Source organism: Megascapheus bottae, chromosome 16 (genome assembly GCF_031878675.1).
Source record: "Megascapheus bottae isolate mThoBot1 chromosome 16, mThoBot2.hap1, whole genome shotgun sequence".
Classification (NCBI taxonomy): Eukaryota; Metazoa; Chordata; class Mammalia; order Rodentia; family Geomyidae; genus Megascapheus; species Megascapheus bottae.
In genome coordinates, this window is record NC_143524.1 from 7,400,628 (window position 1) to 7,427,959 (window position 27,332).

General features: G+C 50.3%; 1 protein-coding gene across 1 annotated transcript; it reads left to right on the forward strand.

Annotated features, from left to right (window-relative positions):
• The first annotated feature begins 620 nt into the window (after window positions 1–620).
• Vwce (von Willebrand factor C and EGF domains) lies at window positions 621–25,850 on the forward strand. The gene is made up of 20 exons (XM_090348684.1): window positions 621–730; window positions 3,255–3,349; window positions 3,430–3,519; window positions 4,121–4,249; window positions 5,611–5,727; window positions 7,471–7,587; window positions 8,380–8,508; window positions 9,499–9,908; window positions 9,983–10,076; window positions 11,253–11,335; window positions 13,809–13,896; window positions 15,242–15,327; window positions 16,734–16,851; window positions 17,418–17,503; window positions 19,007–19,103; window positions 20,607–20,689; window positions 22,683–22,773; window positions 22,851–22,933; window positions 23,386–23,476; window positions 24,959–25,850. Exons 1-20 carry the CDS (start codon window positions 621–623, stop codon window positions 25,570–25,572), a joined length of 2,811 nt encoding a protein of 936 aa, XP_090204810.1. The 3' UTR covers window positions 25,573–25,850.
• The last annotated feature ends 1,482 nt before the right edge of the window (window positions 25,851–27,332 follow it).

The following is a 27,332-nucleotide window of genomic DNA, read 5'->3' on the forward strand; positions in this document are numbered from 1 at the left end:
CAGGAGACTGCCTGCAATTCTAGGCCAGCTAGTGCCTCCTGGCCTGGGATAGAGGGACCTCACCTATCCATGCATTCAGACATGGCAGACTGAGGCAAGCTGAGAACTACCAGTATTCTCACCTGGTGACAGTACGGGTGCCTCCAGCTCCAGGCTCCATCCATGGGGCTGGCAAAGCTTGGTCGTGGGGCGCGCAGCATTCAGCGCTGGCCTTGTTCCTGAAATGTCTTTCCAATCAGAGCGTCAGTGTGACTCCCTCAGCTCTTCCCAGGAAGCCGACTCCCAAAGTGTGCAGGGGGTGTGGGCTGGAGGGTGAAGCCCCGCCCCCAGGGGTCCCTGATCTTTGCCCCTGCCCCAGGTTTCCTGGCCTGTGGGTGAGGAACCGGCGGGCCTGCTGTGCTGCTGCCTTTTGTGTGTTGTGGGTGCTGGGGGTCCCCCCAGTCCCGCCCCAACGGTCTGCCAGGCCAGGGCCCCTCCCCTCGTCGGCCTCAGCCCCCCTTTTCGCTCCGGGTGCCTGCTGGTTTGCTCCCCTCCGCGCCAGGAGGAGGGGCGAGGGCGGCGGCTCCCTCCCCCTGCCGCCTGAGCCCAGCCAGGGACCCCGGGACCCACCACCGCCGGTCATGTGGGCCGGCCTGCTCCTCGGGACTGCCTGCCTCGCGCTCCTGCTGCCCGGAGCCGCAGCCCGAGGCTACACCGGGAGAAAGTCGTCCGGACACTCCCTGGCCGAGAGGTGAGAGCCCCCTGTTTCCCCCTGGCCCCGCGTGGCGGTGGCGCACACCCCGCGTGGAGCTGAGAGGCGCGCCCCGGAGCTGGCGGGTCGGGGCATCCTCCGGGACGCTGTCCATGGGGTCAAGACAAAGAATCAGCAACTTGTGCCCCTGGGCGGATGGCTGTCTTGCGTCCCAGGCTGAGACTGTCTGAGTTAGAACCTAGGGGAGGTGGAGATCTAGGTGCTGGGGGAAGCCGAGGTCACTGACACCTCTGGCTGGGGGACCCTGGGATGTGCCATCTGGTCTGGCTGGTTGGCTTCTGCCCCCCCTCTCCCCGCTGCGCCCCTTCGCCCTGGCTGTCTCAGTGTGCGGCACAGGGGGCGCAGTGCGCCTTTTCACTGCCCTTTCCGACCCTTGCTGCTCTCCCCATGTGTTTTCTTCCCTGGGGCGGCTGTGTGCGTGACACGATGCTCATCTCCCAGAGAGGGAACACAGTGTCAGCCGGCGCCCTGGCCCTAGGCCACGTCCTCAGGGGGCACGCGGCGCGGGGTGGCCCCTTTGGGCTCCCACCGTGTCCTCTGCAGCCCCTGACTCAGAATCCCCTTAGTGGGGTCCCTAGCCTTCTGCCACCTGTCTCCGGGCACACCGGCAGCCCCGGCTCCCTGGCTTTTGGGGGGACACTCTGGTGGGTGTGCCAATCTCACTTACCTGCAGATGCGACTCCAGCTTTTCCCCCAGGTGCCCTGCCATCTGTTGCATTGGTGGCACTGCTAGTCCTCTGAACCTTCTGGGGGTTCAGCTGTTGAGCAGTTTGAGAAGTTGGCACCTCCTTCCAGCCTGATCCCCTCAGAGGGAAATAGGCTCCCTGGGCTTTGGGTACAGTTTCCTCTACCTTTCTCTGCTGCCTCTGTCTTTTTCCCTCCTTCCCTCCCTCCCTCCCTCTTTCTAGTGTACATGCATTACTTGAGGCAGGCCAAGTGTTCTGTATAGCATGCCTGACTGGCAGAATGACACTCTGCCCTGTTTACCTGCTGGTTTTCTTTTCTTTCTTTTTTTTTGGTGGGTCATGGGCTTGAACTCGGCCTGGGTGCTGTCCCTGAGCTCTTCAGCTCAAGGCTACCACCCTACCCTTGAGCCAAGCCCCACTTCCCATTTTCTAGGGGTTAATTGGAGATAAGAGTCTCAGGTCCTTTTGTGCCCGGGGGTGGCTTTGAACCTTGATCCTCAGATCTCAGCCTCCTGAGTATCTAGGATTACAGGCTGAAGCTGCCACGTCTGTCTTACCTCCTGGTTTTCTTGTACTGGGCTTTCCAGTTCAAAGTCCACGGGATTCATGGCTGTCTGTCTAGCCCTTGAAGGAAGCTGATCCAAGCACCATCTTTGTCCTCTCTAGGCTTATGTTTATGCCTGTGCCATTTCCCTCTTCCTCCCCAGCTTAAATACTGCCTTGGCCCTTCCCACCATGATAATGTCACATTGGGCTCTTGTCACCTGGTTCCTGTCTGTCCGCATCCCTTGGTGGTGAGAACAGTGGCACATTAGTGACTTTTAGCACAGTGTGCTGTTTGTCTGGCTTTCTGTCCTTTCTCCTGAGCTCCCATCCCTTCCAGCCCTAAAGAGTGTTCCTGACCAGTCTTATCCTCAGGTGCCCCTCACTCTGTGTCTTCTGGTTCCCCTTCTCAGCCTTTTGCTCCAAAGCAATTTATTACAGTGGCCAAATAAGTCCTAGTGTTCCTGAACTTGCAGAGGAGACAAGGAACAAATTGTCAAGTTAACAAATCACTAATGTGGAGAAGGATGAATGGGGCAAGACAGTCTCTGTGGGGATACACAACACTATAGAAGCCTCAGCGAGGTGGAGAGCATGCTGGGCATATGTCTCAGGAAAAAACAGTGTGTGTGTGTGTGTGTGTGTGTGTGTGTGTGTGTGTGTGCCATTACTAGGACTTGAACCCAGGCTTCACACTCTCACTTGGTTTTCTTGTTCAGGTCTAACTTGAGCTACACCTCCACTTCTGGCTTTTTGGTAGTTGGTTGGAGACAAGAGTCAGATTTGTCTGACCAGGCTAACATTGAACTGTGATCATCAGAGCTCAGCTTCTTGAGTAGCTAGGATTATAGCCATGAACTACCAGCATCTGGCAAGACCCTTATTTGTTTGTTTATTTTAGATACAAGGTCTCACGATGTAGCTTAGAAAGAACCTTCTCAATATTGGACATGACAAATGAAAGGTCCTGAAGTAGCTCTCCTCCCCGCCCTCCAACCACATTGTCTTCCCTTAGCACAGAGCCTCTGTCCTGACTGCCCTTTGCTCTGTGTTCACAGGACAGATCTATAGGAGGCTGGTATTTGTTCTCCCACTCTTTTGTCTTTGTCCCGCCTTCCGGAGAGACTGTCAACGTCATTTTTCTTTGGAACCTTCTGGTTCTTCCTAGGGCATTCTGGAAAAATATGTTGACTAACTCAAAGGCCAGAAAGGGGGCTTTCCTGTTGCCTGATCCTCTCCTGGTACAGTGTGGAAAACATTCTCCTCTCTTGCAGACGACGACTAGGGCCCCACGTGTGCCTGTCAGGCTACGGAAGTGGCTGCTGCCCTGGCTGGGCCCCGTCCATGGTCACTGGGCACTGCACCCTGCGTAAGCGCCCATCCCTGCACTCGGGGCTGGGAGGTAGGGGAGAACCACGCCCAGGCCCTCACCTGCAGTTCTCCTTTCAGCTCTCTGCTCCTTTGGTTGTGGGAATGGCATCTGCATTGCTCCTAACGTCTGCTCCTGCCAAGGTGGACAGCATGGGGCCACCTGCCCAGGTAAGTGGGATGGGCAATGGCTGATGGGAACAATTGAAATAGTCTTAGGAATCTGTGCCAGGTGCTGGGAAGGCAAGAAGTTGTTCTAGCTAGGCATTTTCAAACCACTCTATTAGGTTGGCATTTTCATAGCCATTTTTTTTGGGGGGGTGGCTTTGATCTCAAAGCCATGAGCTCTCATTTGGCTTTTTTTATGGATGACTGGTTCTCTGGCACTTGAGCCATGCCTCCAGCCCAGCATTTTGCTGGCCAGTTGAAGATGATACCTCAAAGACTTTTCTGCTTGGAGTGGCTTTGAACTTTGTTCCTCGGATCTTCGCCTACTGATTAGCTAAGATTATAGGCCACCACCACCAGATTACCCATGTCCATTTTATAGAAGAGGAAGATGTGACATGGAAGTTACTATCTTGCACTGGGTTACCTGGCTAATAAGTGGAAGAGCTGGATTAAAAGTCAGCCAAGATGATTACAGAATCATCCCTCACCGGATTGTGGAGGGGTCTGTGGTGCAGCAGCCTAGCCTGTGCTAGGCCCTAGGCTGGATTGGGCTGGGGCCACCCATTGTACTGTGGCATTGACTTGTGTTTGCCTGTTTTAGAATCCCACGTATCCTGTGGGGAATATGGCTGTGACCTTGCCTGTAACCACGGCGGCTGTCAGGAAGTGGCCCGAGTGTGCCCTGTGGGCTTCTCAATGACAGAGACAGCTGTTGGCATCAGGTGTGCAGGTGAGAAGCTGGGAGAATAGGGGAGGGCAGAGTGGAGAGTTCACCTCCTCTGGGAGCTGGGAAACAGGCGGAGCTAAAGCAAGCTGTGAGAGCTGAGTTACATGGAAGCACACAGGCAGAATGGTGTGTCACTGGTGGTGTATCATAAGTATTGCCCACAGGTCAATACACACACACACACACACACACACACACACACACACACACTTGCGTGCACACACACACCAGCTGCACCAGCTTCATGTGGCCCTGTGTCTGGCCTCAGTTGTCAGAAACATCTGGAAAGTCCAAATTTTGTTTGAGTCACTTTTGTATCCTCAGAAGCCCCTCTCTGGGTCTGCCATATGCAATTGGTACTTAATAAACATTTAAGGAGTGATATTATTGATAATTTTAGGGAATGATACTGGTATTTTTTTTTCATTAAAAAAAAATCTCTACTGGTGGTAGCCTTGAGCTGAAGAGCTCAGGGACTGCACCCAAGCTGAGAGTTCAAGCCCCATGATCCACCCAAAAAAAATCACTATTAAACAAAAGGGTTACAAGCATTGTCCTTTTGGACAATGTCACTCTTTCCCTCATTTTCTCCCAATTTTTTCCCTTCTATCCCACCCACAAATTGTATAGTTCATACTGGGATTTGAACCTACGACCTCGTGCTCACTCCACATGCTTGCTCCAATGCCACCACTTGAGTCATACTTCCCATTTGTAGCTATTTGCAGATTTTATTTTACCTTTTTTTTTTTTGCTAGTCCTGGGCCTTGAATTCAGGGCCTGGGCACAGTCCTTAGGCTTTTTCAATGCTAGCACTCTACCACTTGAGCCATCACACCACTTCTGGCTTTTTTTCTGTGTATGTGGTGTTGAGGAATCGAATCTAGGGCTTCATGTATGCTAGGCAAGCACTCTATCACTAGGCCAAATTCCTGGCCCTGCTGGTTAATTTTAGAGAAGGAATTTTACAACTTTTTCTGCCGAGGCTGGCTTTTAATAACCATCCTTCAGGTCTCAGCCTCCAGAGCAGCTAGGATTACACGCATGAACATGAACCCCTAGCATCCAACAATTGTTGATAATTTAGCCATGCTTCCTGTCCTCTGTCTCTGGCTAAAGTTAGCCTTGAGGGTTAGTCTGGCATATTCAACTGAATCCTTCTCTCCCTACCTGCTTTGTGGGGAGTTAAGGGGGGTCCTATCCACTCCTGCCCTCTGCTGACTCTTTCTGGGGAAGGAGGATATTTCATGGCTGAGAACTTTCCTGATGCCTGCGCTTTCTGGGGTTTTGGTGGTGTTGATTTTCTCCCACTCAACGTCATGGTCACACTCAGAGTGGGCTGTGCAGTGGTGTTTTCTTCCCAGATATCGATGAATGTCTAAGCTCCTCTTGTGAAGGTCAATGTGTGAACACAGAAGGCGGCTTTGTGTGTGAGTGTGGGCCAGGCATGCAGCTGTCTACCGATCGCCACAGCTGTCAGGGTGAGTAGAAAGAGGATGTGAGGGAGGATGCTATACTGAATGCACAGTGCTCCTGACCCCACACCATGTCTTCTCCATGTCACAATCCCCACAGACATGCTGTATCATCCCTGGTTTACAGATGGGGAAACTGAGGCTGGCCCAGGCATCTTCCTTTAATAAGAGGTAGAGTTAGGTCTAGGGCCATTGGTATAAACCAGAAGGTTCTAGACTCCCTTCAAGGGAGAGGTACTCTGGTGGCTCTTCAGTCCATCATGAGGTCTCTACCCTCATGACTTCCTTGAGCCCTAATAATCCCCCAAAGGTTTAACTACCTCCAAAATACTATCACACCGGGAGGTATGCCGAATATTATTTATGCAGGGAGCTGGAAAGGGAGCACAGATCAATTACTTGTACTTAGTTATTAGCCTGGTAAGTTCACCTTGTCTTCCTGTTCTTACATACTTAGGCATTGAGATGGAGGCATTCTGTTTGCCCTATTCTCATGTTATGGATATCAGACTGACTGATTTTACATGAATGTCTTTACTGCATCCTTAAAATTATTCTATGATATGCCTTAACTCCATTTTATTGAGAAAAATACCGAGAATTTAAAAAAAAAATCAATTAAGCTGGGCGTGGTGGCTCATGCCTGTAATCCAAGCTACTCAGGAGGCTGAGATCTGAGGATCAAGGTTCAAAGCCAGCCCAGGCACAAAAGGACCAGAGACTCTTATTTCCAATTAACTTCTAGAAAAGGGGAAGTGGGGCTTGGCCCAAGGGTAGGTTGGTAACCTTGAGCTGAAGAGCTCAGGGACAGTGCTCAGGCCTAGTTCAAGCCCCATGACCCACAAAAAAAAAAAAGAAGAAAGAAAGAAAGAAAGAAAGAAAGAAAGAAAGAAAGAAAGAAAATTCAATTAAGTTGGGCACTGATGACTCATGCCTGTAATCCTAGCTACTCAGGAGGCTGAGATGTGAGGATCAAGGGTTCAAAGCCAGTCCCAGCACCAAAGAACACGAGACTCTTTTATCTCCAATAAATCACTAAAACAAAACAAAACAGGAAGTGGGGCTATGGCTCAAGGGGTAGGGTGGTAGCCTTGAGCTGAAGAGCTCAGGCCCAGAATTCAAGCCCCATGATCCCCTATCCCCACCCCACCCCTGCAAAAAACCCCAAAATTCAATTACTTCCCTAAGATCCTGTTAGAGCTTAAGTTTGAACACAGTCATTTTTATGCTTGTCATTGTGTATATGTGTGCTGGAGTGTGTGTGTGTGTGTGTGTGTGTGTGTGTGTGTGTGTGTGAATGCGTGAATGCACATGTGTGCTGGTACTGAGGGGTTGAACCCAGAGCTGTGATGCTGTCCATGGCTTTTTTGCTTAAGGCTAGTGCTCAACCAGTTTGAGCCACTTCAGGTTTTCTGGTGGTTAATTAGAGATAAGTTTCATGGACTTTTCTGGCCAGGCTGCCTTTGAATCATGATCTTCAGATCTCAGCCCCTTGAGTAGCTAGGATTATAGGCATAAACCACCAGTGCCTGGCTAGTGCTCTACTTTCTCAAACACAGCTTTATGTCCTGTTTTTTTTTTTTCTGGTTAATTGGGGATAAAGTCTCACATTCAGACTTTGAACTGTGACCCATATATCTCAGCCTCTTGACTAGCTAGAATTATAGGCATGAGCCACTGATTCCCAGTCCTGAGAGAAGACTTCTAAAATGGGGAGGAGAGTCCCAGCCTTGTCCTTTCCCCTGGTAGACACTGATGAATGCCTAGGAACCCCCTGTCAGCAGAGATGTAAGAACAGCTTCGGCAGCTACAAGTGCTCCTGCCACAGTGGCTTCCATCTCCATGGCAACCGGCACTCCTGTGTGGGTAAGGCTGGGATCTTGCTCTATATACTTAGACTGCCAATCAGGATGATGGATCAGAACCTAGGAAATTCAACATTTGGATGTTCTAGTCTGCTGGAACCTGAAGGGGGCCTTTGCCACTGGCCACCCTCTGGTTGTCATGGCCTCCATATGGGGAAACATCAGGCTGCTCATTCCCTGGCCATGGTGTTGTTTTCACCCTGTTCATTTTTTCTTCTGGTCCTCCCCCAGCTTTCCTCTCTGCTTACCTATTTTCTTGGCTGCCTTAGTTCCCCTGGGTAAATAAAACACTTCATGTCTTGGTTCCTCTGGTTTAGAAGAGGACCCCTGTTTTCTCAGTCCATTAGCAGAAATTTCCAGAAAGGGATTAGTATGTTTGGCACATGGATAAAAGGTGGGGTCCCATGAGCTTGAAAAACACCTTGTTCTGGCTGAGTTAGGTATTCGACCTGGAACTCACTTTAGTCGTACAGTGGTTTTTAGAAACATGAGATGTTTTGAGATGCTTTTTAGAAAGCAACACCAGGCTAGTAGCAGGTTTAGATGAGACTTGAGCAGGGCTCAGATGCACCCACCAGCACATAATCATTGCTGGCTGAGACACCCACTGAAGGATCATTGAGTACATAACCTTCCAGGGTGGCTATCACTAGGTTTCAGCCCCATGAATCACTTCCTGAATCGTGGAGCAGGAACAAATCCTCTGAGAACATGGTAAGGAACTCCCACAGAATAAGGGATAGGAGGAAGAAGACCTCCACAGACCCAACAAGGCAGTAAGGCTCTTCCACAGATGTCAACGAGTGTCGGAGGCCCCAGGAGAGGCGAGTCTGCCACCATTCCTGCCATAACACTGTGGGCAGCTTCTTGTGTACCTGCAGACCTGGCTTCAGACTTCGAGCTGACAGAGTGTCCTGTGAAGGTGAGCGCTAGGCCCCGCCCTCTTGATGATGGTCACATCCTTCAAGGCCATGCCATGCCCTCTGCACACTGGTCCAGTCCCCACCCTCCACGTCACAGCCATGCCCTCTTGATTCTGGCCCCATTCCCACACCCTAGCTCTTACCCTTCAGGGCTAGACCCAGCCCTCTGAGGCCTGGCCATCTTCCTTTATCCCCTTCGTCTTTTCCCCAGTTAATCCAACATCCCACTTTCTTCTTCTCTTTCCTTCTTTATTCCTTTCTCCTCTTCTTTTATCCTGTGATGTGATGGTTGTCACACCGCATAGACTGACGCCATTCTGTATATCTATGTCAGCATGGAGACAGCTGCCTCAGCCCATGACCAGCTGTGGTCAGCACAGCTCTGATGACTGAGGTTGCCTGTCTCTCTCTCCCCTCTCCACCTTGCTTTCTCTCCTATCTGCCTCTGATCTTGAACTTCTTCCTCATTCTCCCCTCCTTGTCTTTCTGCTCTCTGGGCAGTGAGTGTCTACTTGCAGAGGAAAAGCTCTTCCTAGTTCCAAGTGTGCTGTGTATATTGGGGTGCAGGGCAGGAGACTCCTCATAAAAGGAAGCCCATCTGCCATGGAAGGATCTTCAGAGCTCCAGTTCCTTCCAGGGAAGCCACAGCTGAGTAACATAGGCCTTGAGAAACAGATATTCCCAAGAAACAGCCCTGGAGGATTAAAGGCCTATGGGGCTTAGGGGAACTTTTGCATCCCCTTTGTGGGATGAGAGGGAGGAGAGGAAAGCAGGTGAATTGGTTGTGAAGTGTCTGAAGCCACTAGACCTCCACATCTCGAGCTGGTTACCTCCTCCCTGGATTGCGGCTTTCCCAGCCATCTTCCCCTGTGGTCACTAACTGCCCAGAAAGGCAGTGAGTACCTGGGGTGGAGTAGAGCCCCAGGACCCCTGAGCTCTACTGCCTGCTTCTGCTGCCTCCTTCAGGAGACCCCGTGCTTTCCTTTCAGCTTCCCCGAAGGCAGCGTTGGCCCCATCCGCCATGCTGCAGCCCCGGCAGTACCCCCCCAAGATGTCTCTGCTGCTTCCTGAGGCTGGCTGGCCTGCTCTATCCCCAGGACATGGAGCTCCTCCAGGGGTCCCAGGGCCTCCTGCGGGAATCGAGACAACCCATCTGACATCTCCTACCCTTGTACCATCCACGACCTCCCCTTCCCGGCTGCTGTTCACTCAGGTGCCCAGTGCCTCCCTGCTGGGGTCTCTTGGGCCTCCCTTGTTCCTCCAGGGGGAGGCAGTGGGGACCTCTTCCTCACCCAGGGGTCCTGAGAAACCAAGCTCAGCTCCTTGCTGGCACCTGGGAACCATGTATGCATCTGGGAGTCACTGGACCCAGCCCAGCTGTTCCCAGTGCTGGTGCAAGGTAGGTGTGAGGGGCCTGGGGTGCCCTGCTGCAGCATCGGGTTTGGTGGTGGCTGCCAATCTTTGTGCTTCCAGGATGGGGAGGTGACCTGTGGAAAACTGAGATGTGACGCTGTCTGCTCCCATCCCATTCCCCCTCAAGACCATGAGTGCTGTCCCTCCTGCACAGGTGACCCTCCTGCAGCCTGAACTGTCCCACACCTTCTGGGAATAGCTTGGCTAGCTGATTAAATCTCAGAACCCCGGCCCCGCCCCTGGAAATTCTGATTGGTCAAGTGTGGGAAATCTCAGAACCCCGGCCCCGCCCCTGGAAATTCTGATTGGTCAAGTGTGGGGCGGGGCCTGGGAATATACTCCCAATCAGCCCCCCAGGTGCTGCTAGCTCACTTGGCCAAACCTAGGCAAGCACTGTACCCACTCGGGCTGTGCCCCCAGCCCTATTTTGTAGTTTTTCAGGTAGAGTTTTTCATTCTCGCAGGCCAACCTTAGCCATCTTCCTGCCTTTGCCTCCCTCACTGCTAGGATGGCAGGCATGTACCACCATGCTCAGCTAGCATTTGCTAGCCTCAAACTGCCATCCTCTCCATCTCCATGTTCTTCTTTTGCTTTCTTGAAGTGCTGAGATGGAATCCAGGGCCGTGTGCATGCTGGGTAAAGACTCTTCCCACTGGGTTCCATCCCCCACCCCGCAGGGCCTTCATAGGGAACCTCCCTCTCACCTTTGTGCGTTCTTCCTGAGCTTCATTCCTTCAGTGAGTCTCCCCCCAGAGCCACTCTGCCTGCCCCTGGCCCTGCTCCAACTCCCCTGTGGCTGGCGGAGCCATTTCATCTTCCTTCCCCTGATTGCAGGAAGGGCTTAGGGGGTAGAGTGCAGACCTAACGTTACAGAGGTCCCAGGTTCTACCCCAGCACTGCAAAGACCAAAAAAAGGCACTTCCCACAGACAAGTAGCCCATGGCTTTTCTTAAGGAGCCTGGCGATCTTCTATTGCATCCTCACTGTGTGTTGTACCCTTAGATGGAAAGTACTGAGTACTTTGTATCTCAAGTTGAACATCCTTCCAAGGCCCAGTTTTAAACACGGTCTGTGGGGCTGCCTGTCCTGTGGGATGGGAGTAAAGCACCCTTTCAGGATAGTTGTGGCTCAAAAGTGACATCAGCGAATCCTCCTGGGGCCACCGTGGGTGGGCTCTTGCAGTTGTCTCCTGGGCGGTTCTGCCACTGTGGGGACACTCAGGGCAGCAGGAGTGGCTCCATGGATGTTATGCCTGGAAAAGTCAGGCGACCTGGAGTTTCCTCTTCTTTGAAGAGGTTGAAGCCTCTGCCTCTGGTTTATCTTTTCAAAGGCTGCTTTCACAGTGGTGCTATTCGAGCAGAGGGGGACGTGTTTTCACCTCCCAACGAGAACTGCACCGTCTGTGTCTGTCTGGTAAGCTTCCTAAGAGTTCCCAGAGCCTCGTGGGTATTTTTTTAACCTTTGGGGGTTTGAGAGGAGGAAAGAGATGGGGTGCTAAAGGTGAGTATTCTTGAGTAGAAGGAAGGGTCTCAGCTTGGGGAGTCAGAACTTGTAGGATTTAGAAGGGTATAAGAGGAAAAGCTGTTGGTGGTGAGCTCAGCAAGGCTTCTGCTCATCAGAAAAGAGTCAAAGGCAAGCAGGGTTCATCTGTTTGGGTGGGGAAGGGATGAAACTCCCTCAGAAGCACACCCCACCCCACTGTTCTCTCCAAGCAAACTATTTGCTAGCACACCAAAGGTATCCGCATCTGGGAGGGAGAAGGTCAAATTAACACACTTGGTTTATTAAAATTACTTTAGGGCCGGGAGTTTAGCCTAGTGGTAGAGTGCTTGCCTAGCATGCACAAAGACCTGGGTTCGATTCCTCAGTAACCACATACACAGAAAAAAGTTGGAAATGGTGCTGAGGCTCAAGTGGTAGAGCTCTAGCCTTGAGAAAGTCCAAGGACAGTGCTCAGGCCCTGAGCTCAAGCCCAGGATTGGCAAAAAAAAAAAAAAAAAAAAAAAAAAAGACTAGGTGTGGTGGTACACACCTGTAATCCAAGCTATTGAGAGACAAAGGTAAGAGTGAGGTTTGAGACCAACTCAGGCAAAATATTAAGGAGATCCTAGCTTAATGAACAAGCCTGGTATGATAGTACATGTCTATAAACCAGCTACATGGGAGGTGGAGGTAGGAAAATCACAACCATAGACTAGCTGGGGTAAAAGTTGAAGACTATAGAATTCATACTAAATGCAAAAAAAAAAAAAGGCTGGCTCACGTGGAAGGCCACCTAGCAAGCGAGCATGAGGCTGTGAGTTCAGCATCTCAGTACTGCCGGAGAACCAAAAAGAGGGTTCTGCTATAGGCAAGAGCACTTTTCCAAGAAGTTAGTAAGTACCTACTGGGTGCCAGATAGTATCAAGCATTGCTATGTAGATTTGATTCTGGGCACAAGCTGGTGCCCAGGGCCCTGGCATTACTGTCCTCAATCAGCGTTACTGTCCTTGTTTTACATCACAAAGACTGACCAGTTGATTTTTTTGTTTTGTGTTTCTATTTTTCATTGTTACGTAGTTATACAGAGGGGTTATACAGAAGTCAGGTTATGAATACAATGTATCTTGACAAATGCCATCCCTTCCGTTGTTCACCTGAGCATTTTTAACATTGGCCCCTGGTCTGATCATGAAGGTAGATGCATGGCATAAGATTGGGCATGTAGACAGCTGCTGACACACTTCATTTGAGCTCTTCCTGCTTGCCTGGTACGCAGCTAGCAAGCCTGAGGCTCAGAAATACAAAGTCCTTTGCCTAAGCTCTTATTAAGGGAAGAGTAGACACTGGAACTCAGATCTGGCTGACTCCAAAGTTGAAGGCATTTTTATCTTAACTTCAAAATTCTAACATAGCTGGGCACTGGTGGTTTACCACCTGCAATCGTAGCTACTCAAGAGGGATCTGAGGATTGTGATTCAAAGTCAGCCACCAACTAATCACCAAAACACTGGAAGTGGCACTTTGGCTCAAAGTGGTAGAGCTCTGGCCTTGAACAAAAAGAGCTCAGGTCTGGGCCTGAAGTTCAAGCCCCAAGACCAACAATAAATAAATAAATAAGTAAAACTTTTATGTATCTGTTTTGTATTTTGGTGGTACTAGAGTTTGAACTCAGGGCCTGACATGCTACCCCTGCAGTCACATCTCAGCCCTTTTTTGCTTTAGTTATTTTTCAGGCACAGTCTCTCCCTGGATTGTGTTCCTTCTATTTATACTTCCTACTATAGCTTGTAGCTTGGGATGATAGTTGTATACCACCACAGCTAGGCTAGTTTTTTTAATGACTGAGATGAGGGTCTCTTGAACTTCCTGCCAAGGCTGGCCTTGAATCATGATCCATTCTCCAGATCTCAGCCTTTTAAGAAGCTGGGACCATAGACACGAGGTACCGTATCTGGCATTAATGCTTACTCATGGGCCGGGAGCATGACCTAGTGCTAGAGTGCTTGCCTAGCATGCACAAAGACTCAGGTTCGATTCCTCGGTACCACATACATAGAAAAAGCCAGAAGTGGTGCTATGGCTCAAATGATAGAGCTCTAACCTTGAGAAAGCCCAAGGACAGTGCTCAGGCTCTGGGTACAAGCCCATGTAAGGACAGTAACCCCCACTGCCGCCTGCTGTACAATGGTCTGACCTTGCCCAGGAAACCATGTGTCTCAGAAAGAAGTGGTCCTCTAGCCTCATAGTTAAATAGCAGGGAAGTGCTTATGGTGACCATGTGGCATTTCAGGTGCCTTGTGTTGTCCTTTGGGAAAGGCATGGTATAAAACAGGCCATGTGCTGGTTAGCCAGGGTCCTGAAGGTTGTCCTAGCCTTGTCTCACCGCCCTCTTTTGTCTCTGCAGGCTGGGAATGTGTCTTGCATCTCTCCTGCGTGCCCTCCTGGCCCCTGTGACTCTCGCCTACAGTCGGACTGCTGTACCTGTGTACCTGGTAAGTGTCTGTGTTGGGGAAGGTAATTCTCTCCTCTTTTCTTTCTCTCGCCTCTCCCAATTCCCCTCCTCCTCGTCCTCCCTCTTTTTTTCTCCTTCCATTCTGGAGTTTGAACTCAGCCTCAAACTGAGTTTGCCTTGGTAGGGTGATTCTATACCACTTGAGCCACATCTCCAGTCCAGCTTTTTTTCTGGTTGTTTCGGAGATGGAGTTTAGTGAGCTTTTGGCCTGGGCTCGTCCTGAATGTATATCCTCCAGATCTCATCCCCTTAAGTAGCTGGGATTACAGATGTAAGCACTGATACCAGGCTCATGTGTTCAGGGATATCTTTTCCCTCATGGGGTAGGGAGAGCGAGTTTGACTTCTTTTTTTTTTGTATTGTTGGGATAATGTATAGAAGGATTACAGTTATATTCGTCAGGTAGTAGGTGCATTACTTCTCACACATTGATACTCCCCCTCATGTTCTTTTCCCCATTTCCCTCCCCCCACCCGCTGAGTTTGAGTTCTGTGAACAAGTAACAGTTCCAGTGCTTATTGATTGAGCACCTACTATGTGGTTTGAATGTAAGATTGCTTGGCCTCTCCTGCCTTGACCCCAGAATGCACTTTGAATATAGGCAGGATGAGGTTTGAATTTACCCTTGCAATCGCATCTTCAGATGGAGAAGGAGCTTTCTTAACACGCTGATGACATAAAAGGATGGTTCCCTTTTCTGAGATGTCTTTTCCCATGATAGAAATTCCCCATCAGTCCTGTGCCCCTTTTTGTGTGTGGCACCTGCCAACACTGGGAGAGAGAGATCGGTTCCCTGCTCCCTTGTATAGATAAGAAAATTGGCCCAGAGAGATCAGGTCACCACTTAGAGATACACAACAGTTAGTAATAGAACAGAACTTGATCTGCTTCTGTGTGTGTGTGTGTGTGTGTGTGTGTGTGTGCGTGCGCGTGCGTGCGTGCACGCACATGTACGCTGGTTCTGGAGTTTGACTCAAGGCCTAGATGCTGTCTCTGAGCTTTTGTGCTCAAGGATAGCACTTTACCACTTGAGCCACAGCACCGCTTCCTCTCTTTTGGTAGTTGATTGAAGATAAGAGTCTCATGGACTTTCCTGCCTGGACCACAATCCTCAGATCTCAGCTTCTCAGTAGCTAGGATTATGGGCATGAACCCTTGGTGTCCGGCTCATGCAGTAATGTGTTTTGTGCCTGGGGTTCAGAGGGGAGGAAAGCTCTGGGTGTGTGGGAACTACTCCCTTCAACCCCTGCAGCCATTTGTCCCCTTGGCCTCTAGTCTCTTTAGCTCCAATTCCCTGAGCCCCCTTCTCTCTTTCTCCTCCGCAGGGAGATGCTATTTCCACGGCCGATGGTATGCAGACGGGGCTGTATTCAGCAGGGATGGCGATGAGTGTACCACATGTGTCTGCCAGGTAGGGGGCTGCTGAGGTCCTGGTGCTTGTTCTGGGGAAGAGGTGGGCAGCACAGCAATTTACCCAGGATTCTTTGACTAATAGAAAACACCCTGTCACACAGCAAAAGGGAACTGAGGCAGAGTCGCTGCTGAATCACCTCTGTTGCCTTGAAGTTTTGCTATTGCTGGAGTGTCTGCTGTATGCTGGGGGCACAGCTCAGCACAGTCCCTGTCTCAGGCCCGTCCCATGCGCAGCTCCACAGTGTAAATGGGGTCACAGAGGCTAGCCAGGCTTCAGGTTCCTCATCCAGCTTCAGGCGTTTCTATGTACAGGGGGTAAAGCACCCCTCCTCACTGTTGTCCCTGGAGGATGGGCCGTTCTTCAGGGGAGGGATCCTGCTGAGGAGACATCACCTGGCTCTGGCTCCGGCAGGAAGGGGGTTACTAAGCAGGCAGAAGGCTGTGCATTTTGGGGTGCTGCTACAAAATGGGGTGATGCCCAGAGCATCACCATAAGAGTCCATAAGACTCTTAATCTCCAACCAACCACCAGAAAATTGGAAATGGTGCTGTGGCTCACGTGGCAAGAGCCTTAGCCTTATGCTGAAGAGCTTAGGGACAGCACCCAGTCCCAGAGTTCAAGCCCCACCACTAAAAACAACAACAACAAAAGTAGGAGGTAAAAAATGGGGAAGGGAAAGAATGGGGAAGGAAAAGAGAAGGACCAGTCCTTCTTGGGCTGGGAGTGGGGGTGGGGAACAATAGTTGTACCCACTCCTGCCTGAGTCTCTATCTCTTGCCTGTCCTCACCCTGAACATGTCCATTGGCTCTTTGCCCTCCACTCCTTGTGTGTGGGGAGGGAGCAGGGGAGGGGTCTCCTGGGAGCTTGCACTCAGGGCAAGCTCTTGCTTAGCCTTTTGGTTCAAGGCTGGTGGTGCTCTACCACTTGAGCCACATGTCTACTTTCAGCTTTTTGCCGGTTAACTGGAGATAAGAGTCTCACAGATTTGTCTGCCAGGGCTGGATGTGAACTACAATCCTTAGATATCAGTCTCCTGATTGGCTAGGATTACAAATGTGAGCCACCAGCGCCCAACTTTTCTCACACTCTTGCTTAGCTTGTTTGCTCTACTACTTGAGCCACACCTGCACTTTAATTTTTTGCTGATTAATTAAAGATAAAGGGTCTCCTGGGTTTGTCTGCCTAGGCTGGCTTCAAACTGTGATCCTTGGCTTCCTGAGTAGCTGGGATTACAGGCATAAGCAACAGGCTCCTGGCTACCTTGGAGATGTCTTTGTCACATTGACTTGAGGGGGAAGGAAGAAGGATGGCAGCCCCCAGCCTCCTGTTCAGGCCGCTTCAGGCCCCTTCCACCCAGGGACGGGAGACTGCCTCACTGGACTTGCGCTTGGCTCTGTTGCAGAACGGGGAGGTAGAATGCTCCTTTACACCATGTCCAGAGCTGAACTGCCCCCGAGAGGAGTGGTGGCTGGGCCCTGGACAGTGCTGCTTTACCTGCTGGAAGCCCATACCTGCCACAGGTAAGGCTTTGCCTGGTGGCACCAGAGTGAGTGGGGCCCAGGGCCGAGGGGAGGCCTGGGCTTCATCCACCCAGATGTTAATGCGTATGTACTGTGTTAGTATCTTGCATGGTGTGTGCGTGTCTGAGTGTCTTAAGTGTCTGGGTATGGCGTGTCATCTTCGGTGGGTACTTGGGTCACTGCCTTTTTTGTTGTTGTTCTTCTTTTTGGTGCTGGTACTGGAGCTTGAATTCAGGGTCTGGGCACTCTCCCTAAGCTTTTTGCTCAAGACTGGCACTCTACCACATAAGCCACAGCTCCACTTCTGGCTTTTTGGGTGGTTCACTGGTGATAAGACTCTCGAAGACTCTCTTGTTCTGTCTGGCTTTGAACTGTGATCCTCAGATCTCAAACTCCTTTTGTGGCCAGGATTACAAGTGTAAGCCACCAGTGCCTGGCTTCACTGACTTGTTACTTATTTAGTGTGGGATTTGAACCCTTGAACATGCTTGGCCAGCACTGTACCCTGGAGTCATACCCCCAGGCCTCTGCCCACCTCTGTTTCATCCTCACTGTTCCCTGGACAGGCTGCTCTCTGGATGACAACGGGGTTGAGTTTCCAATTGGACAGATCTGGTCACCTGGTGATCCCTGTGAGTTATGCATCTGCCAGGTGAATGACAGCCTGCTCGCCTTCAGCTGCTTTCTCCAGCTGCCCCACCTGCTCACCCCGAGGGGATCCCTGCCCTCTGGAGGCTGGGCCATCTCTGGCCTGGGCCAGTCTCTGCAGAAAGGGGTGGGGCTCATTCCTCCTGTCCTTCTGGTTAGTGGAGGACAGCAGAACTTTTTGATCTCTACCCGGGGCTGTGCATGTCTAAGCTTGTGCAGGGGCAGCCAACAGGAAAGGGGACCGCCCAGAGGGGCCTGTGGAGAGTAGGGGAGGAGGTGGAGGTTTAGTTCTCAGAATGAGGTTCTGGCACCCACAGGAGGGAGCATTCTGGGGGAGCTCCTGTTAGTTATTTATGCAGTCTTTCAGGCCCGGCCCATATGTTGGGGCTCAGAGCCTGAATTTTTATTTTCTTTTACTTTTTTTTTTTTTTTTTTTTGCCAGTCCTGGGCTTGAGCTCAGGGCCTAAGCCCTGTCCTTGGACTTTCTCAAGGCTAGAGCTCTACCACTTGAGCCTCAGCACCACTTCCGGCTTTTTTCTATGTATGTGGTACCAAGGAATCGAACCCGGGTCTTCATGCATGCTAGGCAAGCACTTTAACCACTAGGCCAAACTCCCGGCCCCTTTCTTTTACTTTTTATGTTGGTACTGGTCTTGAACTCAGGGCCTGGGCCCTGTCTCTTGGTCTTTTCACTCAATGCTGGCATGGAAGTCATAGTTCTAGTTTTAGCCTTTTGCTAATTAATTGGTGATAAGTCTTACAGACTTTCCTGCCCAGGCTGGAACCATGATCCTCAGATCTAATCTCAAGGAGCTAGGATTACAGGTGTGAGCTGCTAGCATCTGGTTTTGTTTGTTTGTTTTTTATTTTTCCTTCAGAGCTTGCATTTTAACCTTCAAGCTATGGTGTACACTTGAGAGTGTAAGAAGGTACCTCCAATGGCTTTCTCTTGTGCCTTGGATTTCACAAAGCCAATCATGTATCATTAGAAGTTGAGGTGGGAGAAGAAGCCATTTTCTCCTGTTTCTTCCCTTTAGGGCTGATTTTAGGCTCTCAGTTTATAAGAATAAAAGAGCCATAAACATCTAGAGTCTTAAAAGAAAAAAAATTAAAAAAGAAGAAAGAAACCTTGTATGGCATTTGGGTCTTCTGAAATAGGCATTTCCGGCAGAACAGTTTGCTATAAAAATAGGATTTTATTGTTCTCTATAGGTTTGGGGTGAGCCAGGGTTCCAGGGAAACGAGAGAAGAATGTGAAGGGGGTGATGGTGCAGCTTTGGCGGCTGCAGCAGAGGAACAGGAAACTGAGGAGATCAGAATCCCTGCTCTATCTCCCTCTGGCAAGATAGGGAGGCATGTGGCCTTTTCCCAATCAATGGGGAGACTCACCATCCCTCCAGTCGCATATGGTGCCCTTGAGGATAAGCCACAGCAGTGTGAGCGTCAGGAAGAGAGGCAGGCACCGGTATCCCAGTTGGTGTCTTGGTGAATTTTTTTCTTCCTTCAGGCAGATGGCTCTGTGAGCTGTAAGAGGACTGACTGTGTGGACTCCTGTCCACACCCTATCCGCATCCCGGGTCAGTGCTGCCCAGATTGTTCAGCAGGTAACAGCCCCACCCAGGGCCCTCCCCTAAGAACTAAGGCTGACTGATGACAGTCATATCTAGAGACAAATGGTGGGTGCAATGATGAAGTGTAGCTCAGAATACAATATCAGATCAATGAAATTTCCTCCTGTTTCATTCTCTCTCTCTCTCTCTCTCTCTCTCTCTCTCTCTCTCTCTCTCTCTCTCTCTCGTTCTCTCTCTTTGGCACTAGGAGTTGGAACTCAGAGCCTCTAGCCTTGCTAGTCAGGCCCCTGTGTCACTTGAGCCATACCTCCAGCTATTTTAGTTTTCTAATTGGGTCTCAGTTTTTGCTGTTATTAGTCTGAACTACACTCTTCCTTTTGATACTTTCTGCATAGCGGGGATGATAGACATGTGCCACCATACTCAATTTTTTTTTAATTGATTGAAGGCCTGGGCCTTGAATCTCAGCCTTGAATCTCCAAATCTCAGCCTTGAGTAGTTAAGTTTATAGGCATGAGTCACCATACCCAGCTCATCTTCTGCCATGTACCATATGCTGTATCATGGTGGCATTGTTCAGATCCAGCCTCTGGGGGTATCAGGAATGTGAAGGATGTGGGTGAATATTCTGGACGGTAGGTTGTGAGGTTGACTGAGTGGAGAAGGGCAGCCATGTGTGTCTTCAGCACACCTTGTGTCTCCCAGTCCCTCTGCCTGATTCCCCCACAGCCCTAGCATCCATCTCCCCATCTTTGAGCCAAGGCCACGGATGACCATGGCCAAGACACTGAGAAGCCCAGTGTGGTAGTACTTACCTGTAATCCCAGCCGCTCGAGAAACGGAAATTGAGAGAACTACAATTGGAGTCCAGGCTGGGTAAAGGAGACCCTCATATCAAGAGGGGCATGATGGTACTCATTGGAGATCCCAGCTACCCCGGAGCATAAGAAGGAAGATCAAGGTCTGAGGCTGGCCTGGGCAAAAATGGAAGACCCCATCTGAAAAGTATAGTAAAAGCAGGGGCTGGAAGTTTGGCCTACTGGTGGAGTGCTTACCTAGTATGCACAGAGACTCAGGTGTGATTTTTTGGTACCACATACATAGAAAAAGCTGGAAGTGGTGCTCTAACTCAAGTGGTAGAGCTCTAGACTTGAGAAAATCCAAGGACAGTGCTCAAGCCTTGAGTTCAAGCCCCAGGACTGGCAATAAATAAATAAATAAATAACAAAAAAGGCTAGGAGTGTGGCTTAAGTGATAGACCATCTACCTGGCAAGTATGAAGCCAAGTTTAAACCCCAGTATTGAAAGACAAAAAAAAAAAAAATCCACCGGGATGCCCGTGTTATGAATCCAGCACAGAGACAGTAAGTAATCACAGTGCCCAGAAGTATTCAGTTGCTTGCAAGGCCCCAGATAACTGTTTGGGGGAAGGGCAGGGCCTGACCAGATAAGCTTCTGACCTTTGCCCTGGCCAAGAGCCGAACCACCAGTGTCCACCTTCCTTGGCTGCTGCTCACCACGTGTTCTGTCTGGCAGGCTGCACCTACACAGGCAGAATCTTCTACAACAACGAAACCTTCCTGTCCATGCTGGATCCCTGTTTAAGCTGCATCTGCCTGGTAGGTACTGCCCCTACCTGACCTCAGCCCTGGAAGCGCCCCAATTCCTATGTGAACTCCACTCCCCAGAGGACAAAGGCAGAGCCCCAGAAAAGTATGGCTGCTGCATCCTGGACAGTCACCCTGCCCAGGGTGGACTCTTTTCCAGAGCCATCGAGACATTTTATTTTAAATCCTGGCTGACTGATGCCCTCTGTTTGTGGGTGGTCAGGGAGAGTCTCAAGGGACTAGCCTCTAACATGAAATGTGTCCCCAGGGACTTTTGCTAAGGATGGAGGGTGGGACTTTTTTTTTTCTTTGGTACACTCAGGCTGGGCATCAGAAGCTCATGCCTGTAAACCTAGCTATTCAGGAGGCTGAGATCTGAGGATCGCAGTTCAAAGCCAGACAGATAGGAAAGTCCATGAGATTCTTATCTTTCACTAATCACCAAAAGGCTAAAAGTGGAGGTATGTATGGCTAGTCTGAGCAAAAAAAAAAAAAAAAAACCAAAACAAAACAAAAAGCCAAGGGATGGCATGTACATGCTGAGTTCAAGCACCAGTCCAGACACACAGAAAAACCACTTAAAATTCCCACATTTGAGCTATGTCTCTGTGCCAGCCCTCTTCTAAGTCCCTCAGAGAAAAAGGTGGAGAATTCTTTCGAAGCTAGAGAACCAAGGTGCAGATTGAACACGGTGCCTGTACTGAACCCTGGCATTCAGGTTCACTGTAGGATCTGTATGTGCACCCTTAACCATCCTGTCTCAGCGAGAGAAAGCCTATAAGACTTCGTATTTTAAAAATAAAGTTGGAAAGTCCCATGCAGTCCCATGACTCCTCTGCTGTTAGTGGTGGCACGTGTCTAGTTGTCAGTATGCCCTCACTGTGTCCATGCACAAAAAAGAACAAGGTCTACAGAAAGATTAAGAAACCATGAACAGGGACTGGGAATAGAGTGCTTGCCTAGCACTCACGGAGACCCAGGTTTGATACCTCAGTACTACATACATAGAATAAGCTGGAAGGGGTGCTGTGGCTCAAGTGGTAGGGTTCTGTGGTCTGAGTGTTCCTGCGAGTTCACAGGGAGCTTTGCTTTCATCTGCTGTGTGTGTGTCTGTCTATATGAGTGCCAGTCTTGGGTCTTAAACTCAGGACCTGGGCACTGTCCTTAGCACCTTTGCTCCAGGCTGGTGTTCTATCACTTGAGCTACAGTTCCACTTCCAGCTTTTTGGTGATTAATTGGAGATATGAGTCTCATAGACTTTCCTACCTGCGCTGGCTTTGAACTACAGTCCTTAGATCTCAGCTTCCTGAGTAGCTAGGATTACAAGTATGAGCCATTGGGCCTAGCTTAGGCTCCTGTTTCTTGTGTGCTAGTTTTGGGGCTTGTAGTCAAGGCGTGGACATTATCCCTGAGCTTTTTTGTACAAGGCTTGTACTGTACCACTTAAGTCACTGCTCAAGTGATTAATTGGGAGATAAGAGTCTCACAGACTTTCTTACCTAGCCTGGCTTCAAACCTCAAGTCTCAACCTCCTGAGTATTTAGGATTAAAGGTGTAAGCCGCCAGCGCCCAGCACAAGCTCTTTTATGCTGCTCAGTTTCTGTTTGTATTTTCATTGTGTCTGGGATGGAACCCAGGTCCTTGCTTGTGCTAAGGGAGTATTGGACCCCTGAACCATTGCCCAGTCTTCTCTCTGGGTTTTGAGACTCATTCTTTCTGGGCAGCTTATGTACTTTCTCAGCAGGTACTTGCTGACAGATGAATTCATGTTTAAAGCCAGGCCTTGTGAGGTGTCTTCTAGCAGGAAGGAGCCTAACTGATTCTCTGTCGTTATGGCCATCCCTAAAACCCTGCATCCAGCTCTTGAACCGCCCTGCACTCTGTCCTACTCTGGGCAGCTCCCACAATGTGACACTGCCAGCTTAGAATGATACTTGCTGTCAACACCCCAGTGTTGCACTTACAGCTCTCAGCAAAGGGTCTTGTCCGCTTTGTGTCCTACAGCTGGGCTCGGTGGCCTGTTCACCTGTGGACTGCCCCATTGCTTGCACCTACCCTTTCCATCCTGATGGCGAGTGCTGCCCTGTGTGCCGTGGTGAGTGGGCCCTACCACCCTGTACCTGAGGCTCCCGGGCGAGCCCAGCTCTTATGGGCCTGTCTCTGCCTCTGCAGACTGTAACTATGAGGGGAGGAAGGTGACGAACGGCCACGTGTTCACCCTGGATGATGAGCCCTGTACTCGGTGCACATGTCAGGTGAGCTGGCCTGAGTCCATCCATCTTCATGCTCTGGTTACTCTTTATATGTCAGTGTGTATCTGTCTGTGTGTATGCCAGTCCTGGGGCTTGAACTCAGGGCCTAAGCACTGTCCTTGGACACTTTTTGCTCAAGATTAGCATTCTTCCACTTGAGCCACAGCACCACTCCTGGCCTTTTCTATGTATGTGGTACCAAGGAATTGAACCCAGGGATTTGTGCATGCTAGGCAAGCACTCTACCACTAGGCTATGCACCAGGCCTTATCTGTCATCTTTAATGAATGCCACAGCACCTTTGCTCTGGCCATCTCTGCCTCTCTGTGGAGGTCAGGATGAAGTAGGCCACCATGGCTGGCATTGTCTTTACCCTGGCAACTTCCCATGGGCTGAGAGGCTGCTATGGGTGGATGGGATGCTCTGCCTTCTACATGAGTTTCTGATTTCCCCAGCTGGGAGAGGTGAGCTGTGAGAAGGTCCTCTGCCCCCCTGCCTGCATGGACCCTGCCCCGCCTCCAGAGGACTGCTGCTCATCCTGCCCAAGTAAGTGACCCTGTATCCTGGCACTTCCCCAGTTCCACTTTCCCCTTTGCTCCTCTCAGAAACACGAGACTTGGGGAGAAGTCTGGGCTGAGACAGACAGACAGAGAGAGAGAGAGAGAGAGAGAGAGAGAGAGAGGGAGGGAGGGAGGGAGGGAGAGAGAGAGAGAGAGAGAGAGAGAGAGAGAGAGAGAGAGAGAGAGAGAGAGAGAGAGAGAGAGAGAAAGTGGCTCACTCACATCCATACTTGTACTTGGCAGTTACCACCCCTGGCAGCTGGCAGCTGGCAGACCGATCTTGATCTCCTAGATTCAGGAATCCTGAAATCTACTTGGGGAGGTGGAGATGGGAAGATCATAAGCATACTTAGGAATTAAAAAAAGGAAAAAGAAAAAAAGAAATCATTAACAAAATCCCACACCAAAGAACAAGATGAGGCCGGAAGTCTGGCCTAGTGGTAGAGTGCTTGCCTATAGCATGCATGAAGACCTGGTTTGATTCCTCAGCACCACATGCACAGAAAAAGCTGGAAATAGTGCTGTGGCTAAAATGGCTCTCTAGTCTTGAAAAAGCACAAGGACAGTGGTGGTGGGGGGTGGAACCCAGGATTTTGCATTTGTTAGACAACCTCGCTACCACAGAGTTCCATGCCAAGTCCCAAAGGAAAGTTTTTTAAATAGAATTTATTTATTTGCTTATTTTGGTGGCATGACTAGGCATTGGATAGACTTTTTCAAAATATCTTTAGGTTCATAGCAAGATTGAGTCTGAAGTCGAGTTCTACAGACAACCGTTGAGGGACAGCAGTGCATGCTCAGGTGTCTTAACATTGTACTGCACGTGCTTGATTCGATTTTTTCCCTATAGCATCATCCTTCAAAACTTAATGACTTTCCATTTGTGTAAAAGTTTTTACTTTATCACTTCACTTAAACACATTAAATATTACCTTGCATTGGGACCAGTGGTTATGAGGATCAAAGTAGAAGCTTAGCTCTGACAGACAAATCAGTGAGACTTACCTCCAATTAACTAATGAAAAACTAGATCTGAGGACATGGTTCAAGTGGTAAAACATCAATGTAAGCAAGCAGAGACTGTGAGGCCCTGCGTTCAAGCCCCATACTATTGTAAGAAGAAAGAAACCCCAAATTCTTGCCTTTCATGTACCATTAACATGTAAAACCCATAGTTGATCCCATAGTTGATATGGGAGTTGAGGCCTCTTTCATTCAGTCTTCAGTCAGCACAGTGATACTCCTTTTGCTGATGAGAATAAAAAGTTCTGTACCTTGGAGAAATCACACTGCTAGTTCTCAGAAGAGCCTTTTTGGTGAATGGCCCTCTCAATGCATGGTTCCTTCTTGGTCATCTGGCACTGGTGGCAGGAGTTGAATGTGGGTATCTGTCTCTAGCATAGCTTCTCCTACAGCCTGTCAGCCACTTGGAAGAACCCTTGTGCCTCTGTTTCCTACCTCCCTCTAGATTCCCTGTTTCCTGTGGAAGAAAGGCAGGCGCTCATCCCTCAGGGAGACCTGGTGCTTGGCAAAGCAGTTCATGGAGACAATAAAGTCTTTGTTAATTGTAGTTCCTGCCAGGACCCCTCATCAGCATTGTCTTCACGGCCAGCACCCCATTTCCTCCAGCTGCTCTTGAGAACAAACCTGTCCAATGTGCAGAGGTTACCCTTGGGGCCTCCTGAAGCCCAGGCCTCACCTTCTTCCCCTCGGGGCCCACAGGCCACTTTTCCAGGGGAGCCTGGGGCCTCGCAGTCCCATTGGTCCTCCTCAGTGCCTTCTGTCCCGGCAGGACTTTCTACTCTACCTCCAACCTCTCCAGGGACTCTTGGGCCACCTGTCCCTCCAGAAAGCTCCTTCTCTGTCTCTGGGGCCCGGAGAGTACCCAGGTGGCCTCTGCCTACCACCTCCTTGATTGAAACTTTGGAACAGTCCATGAAGGACCCTGGCTCCTCAGAGGCCCCAGTGAGCCCCCTCAGGCCTTCCAGACTCTCTGTGGTCCTTGTGACCACAACCCAACCTGGTCCTCAGCAGCCTGCGACAGGGGCGTCAAGAGAAGAAGAAGAAGACGCTACTGTCTGAAACAGCTCCCTGTGCCCCAGGCCCAGGGGTAGAGAACACTTGAGCAGATGTACAGAGCCCAGGGGATCACTCCTGGGGTGGGGGTTCCTGGTAAGAATGCAGCCCCCAAGTTTGATGTGGCCTTGCTCCTGAGAAGCATTTGGAATGAGCTGAGAACTGAGTGGATGTAACCTTTCACTGCCAAGGGCCTCCCTGAACTTCAGGTTGGCTCATCCTTCGAGAAGGTTGGGGCAGCTGGGCAACACCCTCTGCTGGAGGAGAGTCATTCGGGCCTGGCATCCTCCTAAATAGTTCCCCCAGTCATTGTGAACCCTTCCCTGAAGTGTCCTGATTAAAGCTGACTCCGTTTTCCTTCATCTTTTGCCCTGCTCATTTACATCTTCACCTTGCTTATTTGTATCTGGTCTTCAGAGGATGATGGGAAAACATCGTTCAGGCGCACAGGTGGTAAAGGACCCTCCCTCCCCTAGAGCCCTGCTGGAGAAAGGAGCCTGCGCCACCCTTGCACTGGATTTGGAGAAGTCTTGGGCAAACACCTGTGACACTGGGAGATGGCAGACATAGACGGACAGCTGCCCAGGGAACAATCCCATCTGACTTCTGTCTCCAATTAACCACCAAACCACCAGAAGCAGAGCAGTGGCTCAAGTGGTAGGGAGTTAGCCTTGAGTGAAAAGGCCCAGGGACAGCATCCAGACCCTGAGTCCAAGCTCCAGGATTGGCGCGCGTGCGCCACACACACACACACACACACACACACACACACACACACACACACACACACACAGCCTCACAGACTTCTGCTCAAGCTAGGTTCAGACCTGTTTCCTCAGATCTCAGCTTCCTAAGTAGCTAGGTTTACAGATGGGAGACATCGGCACCTGGCCATTTCTGGGAATTTATCTGCAAGCTTCAGGTGCAGAATGATGTGGACACAGGTTATTCCCGTTACAAGTCATTCTCAACTGTGGTGCATCCAGCCAGTGAGCCTCTGCCTCATTGGAAGAAGGAAGACAGGAGATGCCAGCTGGGGGACTAGACTTGTAGAGATGACCCTATGTCATTGTCACAGCAACACGTGGTGGGGCTATTATATCCCCCTCCCCCAGCTGCATTCCTCTCCCCCTCCCCCTGCATTCCTGGCTGAGTGGGGATGCCCCAGCAGCTGGGACATTGCTCTTACCACAGCCCTGCGGTTCAGTCTCCCTTCCCATTGTCTTGTCTGTTGTTCCATGTGGAATCTGAAACTGATTTCTTGGGGGGACCCCAGAGCACAGGCAACAAATGAAAAAAAATAGAATAATTGTACTTGGTGAAATTTTTTTGAAGCCAGGCATGGTGGCTCACACCTGTAATCCTACCTCTTTGGAGACTGAGATCTGAGGATCGAGGTTCAAAGCCAACCCAGGCACTAAAGTCCGTGAGACTCTTATCTCCAATTAAACACCAGAAAATCGGAAGTGACGCTCGCTGTGGCTCAAGGGGTAGGGCCGTAGCCTTGAGCTGAAGAGCTCAGGGACAGCACCCCAGGCCAGAGTTCAAGTCCCATGACTTGACAAAAAAAAATGTTTTTTTGAACACTCATGCCCACACATAAACAGTATCCAGAGAGTGACTGTGTGCCAGTAGCTTATGCCTACCATCATAGATGCTCAGGAGGTCTGAGAGCTGAGAATCAGGGTGCAAAGCCAACGAGGACAGGAAAGTTATTTCCAATAACCACCAAAAAGCTGGAGGTAGAGTTGTGGCTCAAGTGGTAG